The sequence below is a fragment of the Hypoxylon fragiforme genome (assembly GCF_022984875.1).
Source record: "Hypoxylon fragiforme strain CBS 206.31 chromosome Unknown GGS25scaffold_4, whole genome shotgun sequence".
NCBI lineage: Eukaryota > Fungi > Ascomycota > Sordariomycetes > Xylariales > Hypoxylaceae > Hypoxylon > Hypoxylon fragiforme.
Genome location: NW_026054759.1, coordinates 2,714,635 through 2,731,867, shown reverse-complemented (window position 1 = coordinate 2,731,867; position 17,233 = coordinate 2,714,635). Strand labels below are relative to the sequence as shown.

The window sequence follows — 17,233 nt, the reverse complement described above, 5'->3', positions numbered from 1 at the left end:
CGCATATACACTATCTATATTCTACCTAAGGCTACCCGTTTCCATGGATATTAATTAGTATATGGATATATGAAGACTCCTCAATCAAGTGAGGGGTCGGTAGTTAATACTTTATTCTCTCAATTAATTAGCGCTAATAATGGATCATATGAGGAAGTACTGTCCATTTTGACGCTTTCATCCTGCCTAGATAGGCGCGGAAAGGGTTGAGATTGCGATGATACAGGGAAAAAAAAAGGCAAAAAGTTGGAAATACTGTAGCATCACTTAGGATAGACTAGACCTAGCGCTTTTGACATGATTTTTTTTTCTTCATCTACTTAGGTATTCTACCAACAACCTCTAGTAAGGATCTAACCTAGGTAAGTATGTATGTATGTGCCTGCATGTATGCATCTCATGTACCTATGTTCAACCACACACGTCGCCGCCCACGCCCTTCTTCTTACCCAGCCAACCAAAGTGCCATCCGCACCTACCTAATCACAGCCTCGACGATCCCTCCGCCCCCGCCCCCGCCCCCTCCGTCCGCGGGAGTCACTTCCGCGTCATCGTCCTCCTCACCATGCCCTCGAACTGCTCGCGCCGCGGCTTCTCCGCGACGTGCAGGGTCTCCGCGACGATGCCGACGGGAACCTCGTCGTCGCCCCTCAGCAGGCCCGCCCACGCCTCGTCGGTGAACTGCGCCAGCGGGATGCCGATGTTGCCCTCGCCGATGGCCACGAGCTCCCGCTGCTGCGAGTGCAGCTCCGTCTGCACGGCCGGCGGCAGGATCTCGATCACCCGGAGGTGCGACCACGAGGGGTCGTGCGCGAACTGCGCGCGCATCGACCACAGGAGCGAGTGCAGCGCGGCTTTGGTCGCGCAGTAGTTCCCGCAGCGGGGGAGCGGCACGATGGCGAGGCCGGAGGTCACGGCTACGAGGGCGGCGGGCTGCGGCGCGATCGTCTTGAGGTGGGGGAGGAGGTAGGTGGTTAGCAAGAGGTAGGACGTGTAGTTCGTGTGCAGCTCTTGCAGGGTTCGGGATACGTCGATGGCTTCGGGGTTGGTGAAGTCGAGGGTCCGCTGGATCCCGGAGTTGAGGATCACGGCGTCGATGGTGGGGTGGGCGGTGGTGATGCTGCACGGAGGGCGAGGGGTTAGTATAGCTACCTGCTACCTACTAAACTGCCTAGCTACACCTAGGCTAGGTAAAGTGAGAAGATAAGTGCTTACTCTTTGGACCACTTTTGGATCTCGTCAAGCTTCGTAATATCGAATTGCGATACTGCGGCCTTGGAGGGTCCATGCTTGGCTACGAATTCATCGAGTCGCTCCTTGCGGCGGCCGACGCCGATTACGAAGACGCCGTTCTCGATCAGGCGCTCGGCCAGCGCGAGACCAATGCCCGATGTTGCGCCGACTAGGAGGACTGTCTTATATGGGAACGGCATTTTCTCGTTTACGTATTTGGGGAGAGTGGGATATATTGGGTGGTAGTGTGCAACTGGAAGTTTGTATTGTAAATGAGTTGGCCAAGAGTCTAAATGCCAATTGGCTCTATGTACAAATAGGACAATATCGATGACGAAGGTGAGGCTTAGTGAGTAATATAAGATGCAGTACATCTAAAATCCTATATAGAGCTTGCATACCTCGGTATGTGTGTCATAAAGAAATGTAGGAATATTGTTCCCCCCCAGCTCCCGAACTTCCTATTCGTCCAGCTTGGCAAGCTGGAGTGTCTCAAAGCTACATCTGGATTCTCTCAGAAGGCCAATATAATGTATTATTAGTATGTACGGACTGTTATGCCGGTGTTAAGAAGAATCCTAAAAGCATGCTAGATACTAATTCGGGAGATTTACACACATCCACGTGGGGATTCCTTACCAAGGTAGCCTAGGGCTAGATTACCCCACACGAATCTGTGATCCGAGAAGGGATTTGCATCTCGGCAGCTGTATTCAGCCTTTCTAAACTCGGTAACTCCATTTAAGACTGCGAGCGCACTACCCAGTAGGGTGTCACATGAATTTCTATTCCATCCATAGATGTGACCATCTATAAATCACCTGACTTTGTTCTCTCTATAGTAACTTTGAAGTTAGTAAGAACTCATATAGAAAGTATTGATATGGTGTGGAGAAAAGACAGCATCGTAGTACCGTGCTATTTAAATATTCTAGAAACTCATACTCCATGTAACTCTTTAACGCCATAAGTTATAGCTTCGTTCTTATTACATCTTAAAAGTTGCTTTCCGTACTAGTAGTGTATAATATAGGTCCAGCCTTATGGCCGTTAAGCTGGAAGGGTCTTGGCCATATCTCATGCAGAGCCCTTTGGAGGCTGGTTACATTACGAAAGTCACGCATAGGTACCTAAATTAGCCGGCGCAATGTTGTCCAGGGAAAGTTGACAATACGACCGAAGTAGATAGATAAGTAATAGTGAATGTCTTGTATTAATAGCCGAGTTTATAGCAATTGCACTCTAGACTGTACCTCAACATGTCGAAATCTTTACAGACAGGCATATAAAATTGCCCACGCCCCTATTTATACGACTGGGAGTTCGTACCTAGGTTGGTAACTACCTAAGCCTTACCTATGAATTCTTGATCCAATGCCACAGACCTTTGTTGATTTACTTGACATCGACTGTTGCCTATAGTATGTAGTATGATTGCTGACTATCCCAATATAACTAGTTGGTTGGTCTATGGACTTTGGCCTGGTTTGGGAGAGAAATGCCACGCGCCCAACGAAACGGGTTGCGGCCAGACGTCGAGTAGGTGACTGCCTTTGGGAATAAATGTTGGAAGAGATTGAGTTTGTTCTAGGATTAGCAAATATGGGTTTGCCTCGTGATGTATCCACACAATCAATGAAGCACTAAACCTCAGAAGATTGGTAAAGCAGTTGATGGTTCGTTCTAGTTATGTCGTTTGGTTAGCAAGCATGGGAACCCAAGCAAAGGTCTGCTATTTGCGGCAGACAAGGTTCTCAGTTTCCCTGAAGCCAGTCTCTCCACTGCCGATCTTTCAAAATGAATCTAACTCTAGCCTCCAGCCACTCCGTATTACCCCAGAACCCCCACGAAGCCTGGAATCTCAGCCAGTCGACCAGCGCAGTTTCCCAATGCCGAACAAAATCCTCCCACCTGTATTCTATTAAACCGCCCTCGGAATCTTTGAAACCGTCTACCAGTTTAAAATGGTAGTAAGCGAGCAAACTCTTCTCACCTTGACTCATCGGGGCCGCCTCCGCCACGTCACCGTCGCCGTCCGTGAGCAAGGTCATGGGAACCGAGCACGTAAAGAGCTTGGCCAAGTCGCAAGCGCCGAGGCCGACGCCCACGTACTGAAAATCAAAGAACGCAACTTCGCGTCCGGTGTTGGTGGTGAACAAGTTCTCCGACTTGACGTCGCCGTGGATAAGGGTTTCGCAGTCGCGACCACGGGGCGTCAAAAAGCTCGCCACCATCTCAGCGATGGATTGCCGCCCTGGAGTCGTCGGCGCGCAAAGCACAGGTGACCACTCCGAGTACTCGTCTTCGGCAAGGGAAGCATACTCTTTCCGGCGCGTGGAGAGGTACGTGTAACCCCCATTCAACCACAACTTAGTCCCTGAGAGATCGCCGCCCCGCCTTCTCTTGGCCTCGTCGAGAGGCGGCAGCAGGAACTCGCGGAGATCCCGGGGGACTAGCTTACGAGTGGACCTGTGGAAGCTAGATAGCCAGTCTAGCGCGGCGTGGACTTGCAATTCGTTCAGCTCCGACCTCTTCTCGCCCGCCACGGGGTATCGAGGTCGTAGATCCGTCATAACTAGGAGACGTCAATATTGCACCCTCATATAATCAATTAAAGCGAAAAAGAGTAATGGACGGCTTTTCGGTAGGCTTTTCAAACTACATGGGTAGATATCCCGAAAATTACGTACTCGTCGCAGTCACACCATCCAGCCGCTCCGCACCAGGTCTCCCGCGCGAATCTCGCGTTGAGGCAACACAATGCGCCACCGCCGTCGCGCTCCCCAGGCCAGGCGCAACGTCGCTATAAAAGCACTGCTCAACCTCATAGCTCAACACCTTGCGCAGATGCCCCTCGTCCTCACGGCCTAGCTGCCGGGGCGGGGGTGCGATGAACTTGAGTATGAGGGGGAAAGATTCTACGGCCGAGTCGAGGCGGCAAGCTCTTTGAAGCTCATCTGCAATTTCTTCGCTGGTGGCGCGAGCAGTAATCTCGTAGATGAATCCGTAACCCGCCCATAGGGTTTGGATCTTTCGGCTGGAGACTAGCTCTAGGCCGTACCAAGACAACATGATCGTGGCCACTTGTTCGGGCTCGATTGGGTTTTTAGGCGGGATAGCATATTGCATATTTTAAAACAGAAAGATTAAGGTTGGAAACGAGTGAATATTTTATTTCTTTCGAAAGAGGAACTGACTTTTACTCTGTTTTAGGTTCAATGTTTATATGAGGTAAACCTTGAGGTTCACAATGTATCTAGGGTACCAAAGGTACCTAACCTAGTAGGTAGGATGAGACCCACAATAGCCCCGGAGGTAATCGGCTTTTAGTGCTGATAGTGGACCGTCTGTACCGCTCTGACAGCTGCCAGATACGCTAGTCCCCCCTATTTTTAACCTCAACACATGTGCAGTTTCAGACTTCACATTCACAATTGATCATTACCATTTCTGAAGTACTTTCTACAAAGTTTTTTATCCCGCGTATTTAATTGTCTCTATAATTAAACTTTGCTCATTTTATCCACAACATCTCCAAAACACCATTAACAAGGTTAGTATGCCGCCAACTACAGCACACTGATTTTCAATCAACTATGCCAAACCATTCAAACAAGGTATGGGTTGTATCCAAGCTTCGTATTTTTGTATCTATGCCAATGTTCATAGTACCTGTGTAGGTTGATACAGAGATGGTTAATCCATACAAGTGCTCAACATATACCAAACTCTCCCCTCTCGAATACGCATTCGCCAGCACGCGGTGCTGAATACAGGGAAAACCTCACACGAGGGGAAAACCTGTAAAGTATTCAGATTCTCCCACCATATCCAACCATAAATAATAAACACTTGGCGTGATCTGTCTCTAGGCATGGAAGCTTATTTGGCCCCATATCTTTGTAGATCATCGCCAAACTCAATTCCTCCATAGCTTCAAGCTGACTTAGATTTTCGTCCCATGCTAGCTTGAACTTTGCTCAGCCTACTTGGCTTGTCGTGTTTGACTTCGATTTAGTTGCTGTCTTTCTAGCTGATGTCGTTCTAGTCGATATCGTTCTAGTCGATGTCGTTCCTATTTTGTGGCTACTACTTTCAACGTGGTTAGTCGTGTCGTCTATGGTGTTAGGTGTCAAGGATTTGCCCTATATAGGAGTTAGATAAACCAAAGACAACTTACATGTATATATAGTTTCGATAGTTTTGGGGGGGATGTTCGATATCCTCGCGCAACAATGATGTTGTTCTGCGTTTCTTAGGTTCCGCCTCGTGACAGGAGATAAGTGATATTCGCTCCGTGTGAATTTTCCGTTTGATATGTGGCTTCCGTAGTCCTCGGGGAGATGATGGAGATCCTCGCTTAATGACGATGTTGCTCTGCGTTCTGTGGATGTCGACTCTTGCTTCGCCTTACGTCTGGCATATCGCTTGGTGCCCTTTCGCAACAACGTCAGACCATCGAGCCGTCTGGCTGGTAATCGAACAGTTGGTGATCATGCCAGGCTTGGATGGGGAGACGATTGAAGCTGGCACTGCGCAAGTAGCTGGCACTATGCAAGTAGCTGGCACTATGCAAGTAGCTGGCATTGTGCAAGTAGCTGGCATTGTGCAAGTGGCCGGCTTTGTTGTCGGCGAGCTTTTGCTGCGAGGCGCCAAACGAAGTTCCGAATTCCCCATCATTGTGACCACTGCAGGATGTGTCCAGCGTTCCGCGAACTTCCAGCTTTCCCTCATGTGACTAAGGAGGTCGTCGAGACTTTCCCGAGTCATAGTCAACCTGCTTTTGACCTTGGTGAAGTACTTAAGCGTTGACGCGGGGACCACGAAGCAGTTGGCAGCGTCTACCCAAGAAGTCTCCGGCTTGGGGAACTGCTCACCATTCGCGAGTTCGAGGTGCTTTCGGTCCGATTTTGGTTTCCTTGAACCCGCAAATGCTCGAAACCGGTCGTGGCACTTTCGACAGTGGTAGGGTTGTTCCCACGGTGGAAGGTTCCCGTTCAAAGGCCCAGAGCCGTACGCTGACACGGTGGTGACTAGGAAGTACTTCAAATCCTCAGTGTATTCGAGGATGATAACCGGGTGTTTCGTTGCCTTTTCCCTTAGGTAACCGGACTTAATCAACGCGTCGTACTCCGTTCTGTTGAACTCATCGACGTCCTTGAAAAAGGCAATATTCCCGTGTTTCCAGTTGGGATTTGTTGGTTGTCGTCCATGGGGGCGGGGAGTTTGTTGAGGCATCTTGTATGTTTTGTTTGAAATATAGGGCTTGAATAAAACTTTAATGGAGTTGGAAGATAATAGATGGTGACTGATGTGTGTTTTGTTTGGGATGAATATCAAATAATTCCAAAAGCTGTAGGTGGTAGACGAGAAATGTTTAGAAAAGAAAAGTAGAAGTAGATGCAGTGGAAGGGAGGGAGAGCCTTTTTATATATAGAACTAATCAGCAGGCTAGCACTTGCCTGGCAACGTGAAGACTCATAGTACGGACTGGTGATTGATATCAAATTTTGAATAGAAGGAAGTTAGAAATAAAAGTTAAATGGTAGCTAAAATGGTGAATATCGTCAGAAATGTTATGTGAACTGTGTATCTAGCTTAAGATTTAAGACTAATTGGCTTTCCAATGGTTTAGTCATCAGTCAGCTGCTGGGCTACGGCATTCTACTGTATGAAGTTGTGTTTGGGATGTCCAATGGGTACTGTTATATACGCGCTAGAGAGGCAAGTGCTGAATATTGGCACGGTTCATATATCGGTCGGTACCTAGGTATAATATATGTGTGTTTATAAGAGCCCTGGAGGTCTGAAGTTTATTGAAGTTGTTCCCCTTTTTTCTTTGTTTTTATCGACCATCCCGGCTTGGAACTCTATCACCTAAAGTTCAGGTACATTCGTGAAGTAGTACTACTTGACTTGTGGTAGCAGCATTGAGAATAACTACTAGATACCTAAGTTAAGTAACTTTGTGTGTGGCGTTGTGAGTTTGTGTTTGTTTTTATGGTCGTGTCCTCTTTGGGTTTCAGAGGCTTATTCTGTCAATACCTCTTCATGGAGATGTGTTGGAATATGGCGTAAACTTTAGTTTTTGTCTCGGTACTCTGATTATTTTTCTAGCAAACATGATCGACGATGGTTCTTTTCAAAAGCAAAAAGAAGAAGGAAAAAAAGTATGAAGCCCAGAGTTCGTTCCCTTGGACAACGGATAACCCTCCCTCTCTCCCTGTTTTTTGTATATATAATATCTCGACTAGCCACATAGATCAGACTTTTATCCTTAAAGGGGACATGTTATGAAACGTAGGTAATTAAATCTTCCCCATCAGAAACTCCCACCTAGCCGCCGCCTGGTTTGTATGAGTACCTGCCTCGATCGATACAGTTGATTGTACTTCAATACTACGTAGTATTGTATTACTAGAAAAGCTCTCTTCTGTTACACTCACAGTCGGGTGGTCATCATTACCGAATTGATGATTCTTGTCAACGAGCCTGTTATTCTTATAGTCGTTAGGTTCAACGTCCTGGTCGACGGTTTTCGCTAAGCCATGCTTTGAAGTTAACCGCCTGTAAAGTGGCCGATATGTTGGAATTGAGGCTGCGAGAATACCCATTGTGAGTTCAATAACAGATAAAATACAGGACGGCGCCTGGTACCCTGTGTCATAAGTGGTAAGCATAGAGTATGAGACTTAATAAGTCGTGACAGAGTGGGCGAAGTGCGATATAAATTAAACTTACATTCGCCAGCAATTGCGCCATGATCTTGTAGAGAGACTGCTAGCCGTATGATGCTGATCAAACATGCACTGCCCCCCATCGCAAACGTAAAACAGAGCAGCAGCTTCTTTTTCTTTGTGACATGCAGCCGCCATACCAATGGAATAGGCATGGATAGGATGATGAAGTCTGTAATGATGTTGATAGGGGCACCCACAACGAAGGCCGTGCCATAATCAATGGAAGTTCCTTTGGGAACAGTTTCATCCAAACGTGCAGTTTTTGGCATAGACTGGAGCAAAGAAATGGACCCAAATGAGAGGGCCCATATGATGACAACAGCGGAGACAAACCAGAGGCAATAGCGGAACCGCTTTGATGAAAAAATGCTCCCATAGAAGCTAAGAATACTGCACTTTATAAACATCATAGAAAAGCTGTAAGCACTCTGAGAGACCATGTCGAGCTGGTCATTGTTAGATACAAGGAAGCACCATAGCAATTCCACATAGTGTTTGTAGACTAACAATTTGCAGTATATGCTCTGTTGTGTGATAAGACCTGTGAGGATCGTCTGCATAATGGATCGTCAAGGCAAACGAAACATCGAAGCCAGCGAAAAAGACCTATGTTAACACATTTTATATTAGGTATGGTCTGGTAGAGCCTGTGTCCCTTTTGGTTGACTTACCCAACCTATCAGGAGCAACCAATCGCTCCAAGTTGGGCCACGACTAGATACTAGTCTCTGTGATAAATAGCGCAGCAATAAGAAGACGATTGATGCGATGCCACAGATTGAAACGCATATGACAATATTTGATTTCCAGCTATCATCTTCATAGTCTTCGCGTATTGATAGAGTTGGCATTGTGACAAGGAGTTTATATGGCCCTGGGACCAGTAGAGAATGAGTTCACCAAAGGATAAGTTGAACCTATTAACAAGAAGGTATCGGGCTCCGTACAGATAGGTTCATCAGTTGGGGGCCAAAGAGAATGACTATATTTGTTTTGCTGTCTCTGTGGTATGTATACCTAAGCTTATATACCTCTGTGTGGCGTGCATATCGGCCCCGATCATCAGTAGACTCCCATGGAGGGTTAATGATAAGTTCTGAGACATACAGGCAGTGTTAAAGGTTTTGATGTATTCAAAACATATACCTATTAGCCTCTTACTTGAGATACATACATGTACAACTGAAGAGATATTTTAATTTACGCCTGTGCCACTTTACTCGGTACCGACTCCGATACGACGCAGTGATAATGTGCTGGCCTTGCTAGTACAACTTATAGACTGAGTCGGGATCATATCCCATTCATTCTCCTGCGGGTCTATTACCCGATGAAAGGACAGCGCTTCTGCCCCGGGTTCTTACCTTACCTCTAAGTAGGTTATCAATCTAAGATATCTACGGCCTCAAAATAGAAACACCATCATCCTTTACTAACATCGATACATCAAGTCGGCCGTAAAAGATCCAGAGATCTTTTTATAGATGATGGCGCATACACAAAGGTCTCTGCATCGAAAGCATTGGTCTGTTTACGTCACACAGCAGCTCGACTCTGAGCCCCTATTGTGGATCCGATAGGACCTTACCTAAATATGGGAGACCTTCCGATGCCAGCATCCGACCTTGAAAGCCACCACTTGTTCAACGATGCTGATGAGATCAAAACGTGCTCACATATTACTGGAAAGGCAGTGAATGCTGATGAATGGACTGGCGATACTTTGTTTGTCAGTTACAATCTACCTACCAAGGTAGATTCAAACCTAAGGTGTTTCCTTTTTTGCATTTTTGTCTATTTGTGCACCCAACGGGTAGCGGCATCTGGGTTGATTTTTCACTGAAACGTGATCAAATGAATGCGATCATCGCACTGATTTAACAATAGGTTTGGAATGGCTTTCCTTAGCCATAAATTCATTACGGACTTGGCCCCCATTGTGAGCATGGATACGGCAATGCCACCTGGGGAGGTAGCATAGAAATTCTATGACAAATCATTAAGTTTGTTCTCGATGTCCTGAAATAAATATGAAACTAATCTACGAGGGCATATTAAAGCACTGAAAATATATGGGGTTTCCGGGACGATGCTGAACAGAAAATGAGCCTAGTCGGAGTTATCGAAGAGGAGCTACGGTAAGACGAAGCCGGTCAAGGGTTCATAGATGTTAATTATTCCTATATAACTATCACCAATGGCTGACTACACTATCTTACGCCACTCCCGCGAAGATAGCCGCCGCTTGCTCAGCCAGAGCATATAGGGGCGCTTGTAAATGGGCGCTCAACGGCACGGGGAACACCGAGGCATCGGCGACCCTGAGACCATCTACGCCGCGGACTCGCAACTCGCTGTCCAGCACCTTGCCCATGGCGCAAGACCCTGCCGGATGCCACGTCATCGCGCCCGTGAGCGCAGCCCTCTTGTCCAACTTCTCGTCGCTGTCGTCCAGCGAAAGGGGCTCGAGCCCAAAGCCCTCTGGCACCGACTCGCCGGCGATGTACTTCTTGCCGAACTCGGTTGCCAGCATGAGTTTCGTGATTTTCCGTAGCCCTTCGCGGTATACGTACTTGTCTGCCTCGGTCGCGAGATAGTTTAGGTTGACTGTGATTGTAAAAGTTAGCATGAAACCGCTCTCTTCATTAAATAGTATGTATTTATGGCATTAATGTGCTAACTCACTCTTGGGTGGATCTTTAGCATCGGCGGATCGTAGAGTGATGGTGCCCCTCGATGTGGGGAGGAATGTTGCGACATCAGAAGTTACATGGTCGGCATCCATGGCAATACCCGGGAAGGGCAATTTCATGTGCATGACGAACATTTCCAGCATCGCACGTGGCGTGGTAACGAGCGGGTGCTTCGCAGCATCGCTTGCGCTGCCCACATCCTTTTGGATAGCCTCAGCAAGACCCTTCTTGTCGACGTCTGCACAGGCCAGCCAGTCCAACGGCACTCCGAGGGCGAACTCTGGCTGTTGGAAGAGCGGGTTGGCTGATCCCAGAACGTAGCCCGCGTTGGACTCGCGCAGGCGCCAGTGCTGGAAAAGTGACATATGATCATGAAGCCCCTGTCCGACTTCGGGTAGATCGACCAAGGGTTCGATTCCTACATCCTTCAGGTGGGCGGACGGACCGACCCCCGAGAGCATGAGGAGCTGGGGTGTCTTGAAGGCCCCCGCGGAGACAATGATGTTTTTACCTGAATATACCGTGCCATCAACCACCTCGACCCCCGTGGCCTTGGGGGTTTCGGTGGTCCCATCACGTTTCAGTACTACCCTCTTTGCAAGGGTGTCGGTCAGGATGTCAACACCTTCCAACGAGTAAGCCGAGGCAGACCACTGCCTCTTGCCCTCACGCCTGCCCTCGCAGACTTCTGCGCGGCCAATATTGTTGCCGGTGTTCTGATCGAGATCCGGTAGTGCATGCACGCCTATCTCTTCCCAGGCGTCAGCAATGGCCTGGCCCAAGGGGAATTTGCGGCCGGTTGACGAGACGGAAGAGATGTGAATGGGACCGTCGGTGCCGTGCTGCTCCGGGTTCTTGCTGTTGAACCAACGCTCACACTTCTTAAAGTAGGGCAGCTGGCCTTTGTAGCTCCAACGCTCATCGCCGACTGATTCTGCCCACTCATCAAATTCGGTGGCATTACCACGGATCCAACCACCTTCACAAGTCTTAAGTTAGCCTACTGTCTTTTTAATCAAATAAGTTGCTGAGGTGTGACAAGTTAAATAAAAATCTTACCCGAGTTGATGCAAGAGCCGCCACCAAGTGCTTTGCCCTGGTTGTAGACAAGTGTGCGGTTGAAGGCGGTGGGCATCGGCTCGGTCTGAAACTGCCAGTCGAGCTCTCCTCCCAAGTTAAGAGTTTGTGGCTGCAGAATATCCGTTCTGCCACGTGTATCTGAGCCTGCTTCAATGACTAAGACTGTAGCATCAGGCTTATACTGCTTTATGCGGCTTGCGACGACGCAGCCCACAAGGCCGCCTCCCACAATAATATGATCATATACAGTTGGTGCCATCGTGTAGTGCGTTGACTAAGGTAATTAGAGTACTAAGCGATCGGAGAATTTGATGAAAGCTATGATGAATATGTGAAGAATACAACATATAAGGGAGAAGCAAAGTGAGAGGTAGATATGCGCATCAAGGGAGGAGGCTACGAGTTGGCGGTAAATATTACTTCCAAGGTTGTTACCAGATAGGTACTAGGTAAGTCCTGACTAAGTTACACCAAGGCTCCCCCCTCACTCCCCCTTTTGTCTTGTGTTAGTAGTGCTGCAGCTATAGAGGCACCTAAGACAGCAGGCAGCTAGGTACTAGGTATGTATGGATATGTAGAAAGTTCCAAAGGCCCATGCTATATTCTAGGCTAGCAATTATTGTTGGTAGGTACCTATTCACTTCAATGTTGATCTAACGATGTGTGGGGACCAAATCGTTTGATTCTTCTCTAATCCTTTGATAGATCTAGTGTAGTCGAGCTGTATGTGGGCCGTCGGTACTCGCCTAGACCACTATTGCCAACTAAATCTTATCCTGCGTTGAAGATTGAAATATAAGACCTCAAGGGTTCTCTCCTCGTCTGTACGGCGTAGTATTCTCTAGCATCCACAATAGCTAACTAGCTACCTGGTAACCTAGATTGAACATGATATCTGTATCTGCCTACACTAGGTCTGTGCCTGGAAATTTGTGGACTACCTCCTAGCTTAGGGCTACCTTCTAGCTTAGGGAAAATGTGGTTAGACGATAAAGAAGAGGCTTCGTATTTATTCTTAGTATCAATTGTGAGACCACCACTACCTTTTAATATGTAAGGTTAGCCTTCAGGTAAGAGGCTGGTACCTAGTGTAATTTAATGATAGAATATGTACGTGATGAGGCAAGTTGGGACGAACTCGTCAAAGCTTCGCAAATGCATGCCTCGTTTCTGTTTTCTATGCATATTACTTACATATCTCATCAACCCACCTGCCGTATACATAATCCTCAAGGGGTTCGATCACCGACGGCCCCACACAGAATAAGTGCATACCTAGTAGGTACCTACTTAGGTGGTTAGTTCGCTACAGTTGCTTATGTACCTAAGCTGCAGTGGTAGGTAGGCATAAAATCCTACCAACAAATATTTTGTCAAAATATGTTTAAATTACCCACTAACGTTATATTGTGGGATTTGGTTACCAACATCCTCATCAACATACAGGGACGAAGAACAGAATAACTCAACCTCTTTTTTATACCTACTTATGAGACATAGGTATCCCGCGAAGCAGGTGCCACTAATCTGGTATCCGTGGGAGTGGTACATTTCCGCTTTTATTATTGCGCCAAGTAGGCAAACACCGACTACCCCAGATTCTGGCATGGGCACACGCTGGGAGGTAGTCGAGCCTCTTCAGCGGGTAACATAGTTAAGCCTTAAACGTGTTGTGCTGCTAATCTATGGCCGGGGCCCCGGTTCAATGCCTTCAAATACCAAGGCCTCATCTACTGCGCCCCCCTATTACCGTTACTATCGTCTCCCGGCCCCTGGAAAAAGTCTTACGCGGTGCCATAACTAGCCATAATAACCCTTGCATATTTCTACTGATAACTAATTATGTATACAATCCAGCATAGTTACATACACGTGGGCTCTAAGACCAATTTGATGATATGTAGTAAGCGTTGTAAGCGTCATAAGTGTTCATGTCGTCTAACCTAGAGTGTTGGAAAAAAATGGCGAAAATAATCAAGTTTGTTAAGTAATGACTACGTGGTATAGCCTGCTAGTTAGATGATTCTATTCCATGGATATCAATCGCTTATCATACAATTCTCGGCCGGTATTTGAGAAACAATGTTTATCACAGTAAATATAAGGGGTGTAGATCAAAGACTTACAAAATTCATGGACAAGGGCACCTGCAGATGCGCCAAGGGAAGACAAAACAGATGGCGTTGAAGATTTTTCCATGGTACGCTCCAGGTTTATCTATTAAGCAAGAATAAGCGTTTTGGGAAGTAGAAAGTTGCTCATTGGCTACCCAGAGAGAATATGTAAGCAAGCAGGATCCCACGCCCCTGGGATGAACTCGGTTCGGGTAATGGATGAGGCCAGATGAGAAAGGAAATATTATGCAGTGTTAGTCTACGTTTATGTTGATTGGTCTCCAGTCTTATAGACCCCTTATTGGAATCCTGCCAGTGTTGCAATAAATACCTTTCCAAGAATCCAAGTACTTGGTCTTATAGATGTACTTGAACTAATTCGTTTTAGATGAATGTCGGCTATTAACTTTTGAGGTTCACAACTTGGGATGGACCACCAAAAGCTCACCACGGTCACTGTGCCTTTGGCTCCGAGGGAGGAGGTTGCGCAGTGCATTCGAACAACGATTATCTTCAGCGTCCTGGTGGCAGTATGGACCGGTCTACGCCTGTGGTCGCGACGGATACGTCAATTACCGATAAACCTTCCTGATATTTTCTTCTACGTCTCTGTGGTATAGCAACGATCCATCCAGTCTCTCGGGGAGACTTTATCGGCCATCAGCTAACAAGTCATGAAGGCTACTTTCTACGCCATGGTCGTATGTTTGTTTATATGTGAGTTGGAAAAGAGGCAATCGGATACGCCGGACTCCAGTCGACTAATATACTATTAGTACTCTACATGGGCGGCATTGGCTATCACATGGATCAACTCCAGAAATACCATATCGCAAGACTTACTCAGGTAAGTGGCAAGCAAACGATATCCCCTTCGAATCAAGATTACAAGATTACATCTCTAACTGCTATTGCAAATAGTGTATGCTCGTAATACAAGCCTTGTACGGTATATCGATGTGTGGTGCCAAATGGAGTATCTTGTGGACGTTGAAGAACATCTTCGCGGTCCGCTCGTTCCAAGTAAGCTCAACTTCACCGCATTGTCCCCATACCATGGCTGACGCCAGCAGATAATTTCCTGGATAGTTATTGGATTTCAGGCGGCGTGGGTTGTCATGACGATATTAATAGGCCTTCTTGTTTGCCGGCCGATTGAGAAGAATTGGGATCCGACGGCAGTTGGTACTTGTGGCGACCAAATCGCAGCATACACAGCGGTCAGCATTTACAACGTTGTCGTCGACGTTGTAATGTGCCTCATGCCAATACCGGTAAGACTATTCGATTACTCGCCCCTGGTCGAGTTACCATGTTGGGTTATACTTGGAGGAACACATGTCTGACCTCGGGTTGCGAAACAGATGATTCTAAAATTACAGCTCAAGAAGCCATACAAGCTCGCGCTTCTCGGAATATTCAGCATAGGTGCCGTGTAAGTCAATGAGTGGAACTACAGCAGGGGGCGCACTTCCTAACGGTCTTTAGTTCTGTTGCCTTTGCCACAATCCGTCTATTATCTTTCCGTCAACTCGACTTCAACGATTTTGCGTACACAGTGGTTGACGTCGTTACTTGGACCTACGCCGAGATGGGAGTTGTTATCATGGTAGCTTGTTCGCCCCTATTACGGCCAGTCTTCGACAAAGTCTTCCGCAGATTCATGCCATCCCGATTCACGAAGAGGAGTAATCAACAGTCACATGGGACCCTCGGAAGTAACGTAGATCCGATGGATTTGAGGAAGCCCAAGTCAAGAGTGAGGAACGAATTTCAGACGATAGGCGACTCGGAGGAAAGTCTCGTCGAACTCGGACAATTAGGCCGCAGCCAGGTTGTGGCAACATCAGGGAAGGCCGAGAAAAACTTATATCTACAAAAGGAGGCCTCGGACGATTCGTCTTATGGGGCAGGAATATTGGTTCAAAGAGAGATTACGCAGACATTCAAATGATGCGGTTTTGCTCCAGCGTCTGATCCCAATTGGATTCAGTCGGAGAGAACGAGTTTTCAATACTACTATGTATTACACTTCATAATTGCCGATTCGGTGTTTACCTACATGCTAAGGTGCCTGTCTACCTGCTAACCTTAGGCGCCTATGTTACAATACTCTTTCAATTCAGAAAACCACGCATCCTCAACACGACTAAATATTTGATAGGGATTGGATTAGCAATATCTACATACGCTTTGCATTAGCCAGTGTAGGGCATCGGCATTGTGGTTACGTGGGGGTCCTTGCGTTGGAATAATTTGGTGTCTACGAAAACGAGAACATAACTACCGAGTTCACCGCAACATGTTTGGAACTTTGGTGTAATTCGGCTGGCTTTAGGTACCTTCAAGCCTCGCAATAGAGGACTACCGACTGCCTGGATGTCTAGTATGCATTAGGCCCTCTTCAACAATTGCAGGCGTTCCTGGATAGTGGAACGCACGGCCTGGGAACTAATGAATGGCGAAAGTGCTAGGTTAGCTAATAGTCGATATCCACATCTACTCCCACTTTACTATCAGCCTAACCTCAGTAGCTACGTTGCCTACTGCGTATATTCTGGCGACCACGACGATCACATTCTGAATAATCTGGCCATTGTTAGAGTATTAGATCCCTCAACCCTGCTCAGTGAGCCTGGACTCGGAAGCCAGATATCAGCAGCCGTACTTAGTATCTCAAAACAAGCTATATAGTCTAACTATGTAGCTAGCGATGAGCAAAATATAATGCCCGATCGTCACTAAAACAGTTTGATGGAGAAGTATAGCGCTGTCATGAAACTAACCGTCTATCGGAAGCCGTCCTCGGCGGCTCTTCGCAGTCGAGCCGTCCTTGGCTGCCGAACGGACGGTGGGCCAAATCAATTGAAACCGCCAACCCGCCAAAACATTAAAAATATTGATTATATAAGCACAGGGTACAAGGCTCGCCATACAAATTTATATGGTAATAAATGTACCTTTTTAAGGAGGAATAATGCTACATAACCTACCATATACCACCATATACCACCATATATACCATCTTATATACCATCTTATATACCACCATCAAAGACTCTAGATATTTGATAAAACTTATTCTGAATAGTCAATATATATATACAATTAATTAGAGAGGTAAACAACGGGTGAACAACGGGTGAACAACGGGTCAACAACAGCTCAACAACAGCTCAACAACAGCTGAACAACAGCCCAATTACATAGGTGGCTAGGTATGTATTTAGGTGCCTACGTATGCTACAAGCCTCTAAGATTTCTCCTAAACAGCTATTTAAGCAGCTAGAGGCTAGAATAACAACTGCAGAGACCTTTAGGGCTGTTGTTAACCCGTTGTTGAGCTGTTGTTGACCCGTTGTTGAGCTGTTGT

General features: G+C 46.9%; 6 protein-coding genes across 6 annotated transcripts; 1 reads left to right on the top strand and 5 right to left on the bottom strand.

The window, feature by feature from the left end:
* Positions 1 to 537: 537 nt before the first annotated feature.
* On the bottom strand, positions 538 to 1,433 carry GGS25DRAFT_520877 (NAD(P)-binding protein; the record flags this gene model as incomplete). The annotated part of the gene is made up of 2 exons (XM_049263965.1): positions 538 to 1,120; positions 1,216 to 1,433. 2 exons carry the CDS (start codon positions 1,431 to 1,433, stop codon positions 538 to 540), a joined length of 801 nt encoding a protein of 266 aa, XP_049118045.1.
* A 1,554-nt stretch (positions 1,434 to 2,987) lies between these two features.
* GGS25DRAFT_520876 (phosphotransferase enzyme family protein) lies at positions 2,988 to 4,362 on the bottom strand (the record flags this gene model as incomplete). Its single annotated transcript, XM_049263964.1, has 2 exons — positions 2,988 to 3,808; positions 3,924 to 4,362. 2 exons carry the CDS (start codon positions 4,360 to 4,362, stop codon positions 2,988 to 2,990), a joined length of 1,260 nt encoding a protein of 419 aa, XP_049118044.1.
* A 1,281-nt stretch (positions 4,363 to 5,643) lies between these two features.
* GGS25DRAFT_520875 (uncharacterized protein) lies at positions 5,644 to 6,471 on the bottom strand (the record flags this gene model as incomplete). The annotated part of the gene is made up of 1 exon (XM_049263963.1): positions 5,644 to 6,471. The coding sequence occupies one exon, from the start codon at positions 6,469 to 6,471 to the stop codon at positions 5,644 to 5,646; it is 828 nt and encodes a 275-aa protein (XP_049118043.1).
* Positions 6,472 to 7,541: 1,070 nt separating this feature from the next.
* On the bottom strand, positions 7,542 to 8,824 carry GGS25DRAFT_520874 (uncharacterized protein; the record flags this gene model as incomplete). The annotated part of the gene is made up of 5 exons (XM_049263962.1): positions 7,542 to 7,580; positions 7,680 to 7,891; positions 7,975 to 8,419; positions 8,481 to 8,579; positions 8,645 to 8,824. The coding sequence occupies 5 exons, from the start codon at positions 8,822 to 8,824 to the stop codon at positions 7,542 to 7,544; spliced, it is 975 nt and encodes a 324-aa protein (XP_049118042.1).
* A 1,302-nt stretch (positions 8,825 to 10,126) lies between these two features.
* On the bottom strand, positions 10,127 to 12,390 carry GGS25DRAFT_487301 (GMC oxidoreductase-domain-containing protein). Its single transcript, XM_049260706.1, has 3 exons — positions 11,726 to 12,390; positions 10,659 to 11,645; positions 10,127 to 10,580 (listed from the first exon to the last, which is right to left on the bottom strand). Exons 1-3 carry the CDS (start codon positions 12,003 to 12,005, stop codon positions 10,189 to 10,191), a joined length of 1,659 nt encoding a protein of 552 aa, XP_049118041.1. The 5' UTR covers positions 12,006 to 12,390; the 3' UTR covers positions 10,127 to 10,188.
* A 1,689-nt stretch (positions 12,391 to 14,079) lies between these two features.
* Positions 14,080 to 16,064, top strand: GGS25DRAFT_244581 (uncharacterized protein). The gene is made up of 7 exons (XM_049257143.1): positions 14,080 to 14,474; positions 14,541 to 14,577; positions 14,637 to 14,707; positions 14,782 to 14,883; positions 14,934 to 15,134; positions 15,225 to 15,295; positions 15,349 to 16,064. The coding sequence occupies exons 1-7, from the start codon at positions 14,289 to 14,291 to the stop codon at positions 15,812 to 15,814; spliced, it is 1,134 nt and encodes a 377-aa protein (XP_049118040.1). The 5' UTR covers positions 14,080 to 14,288; the 3' UTR covers positions 15,815 to 16,064.
* The last annotated feature ends 1,169 nt before the right edge of the window (positions 16,065 to 17,233 follow it).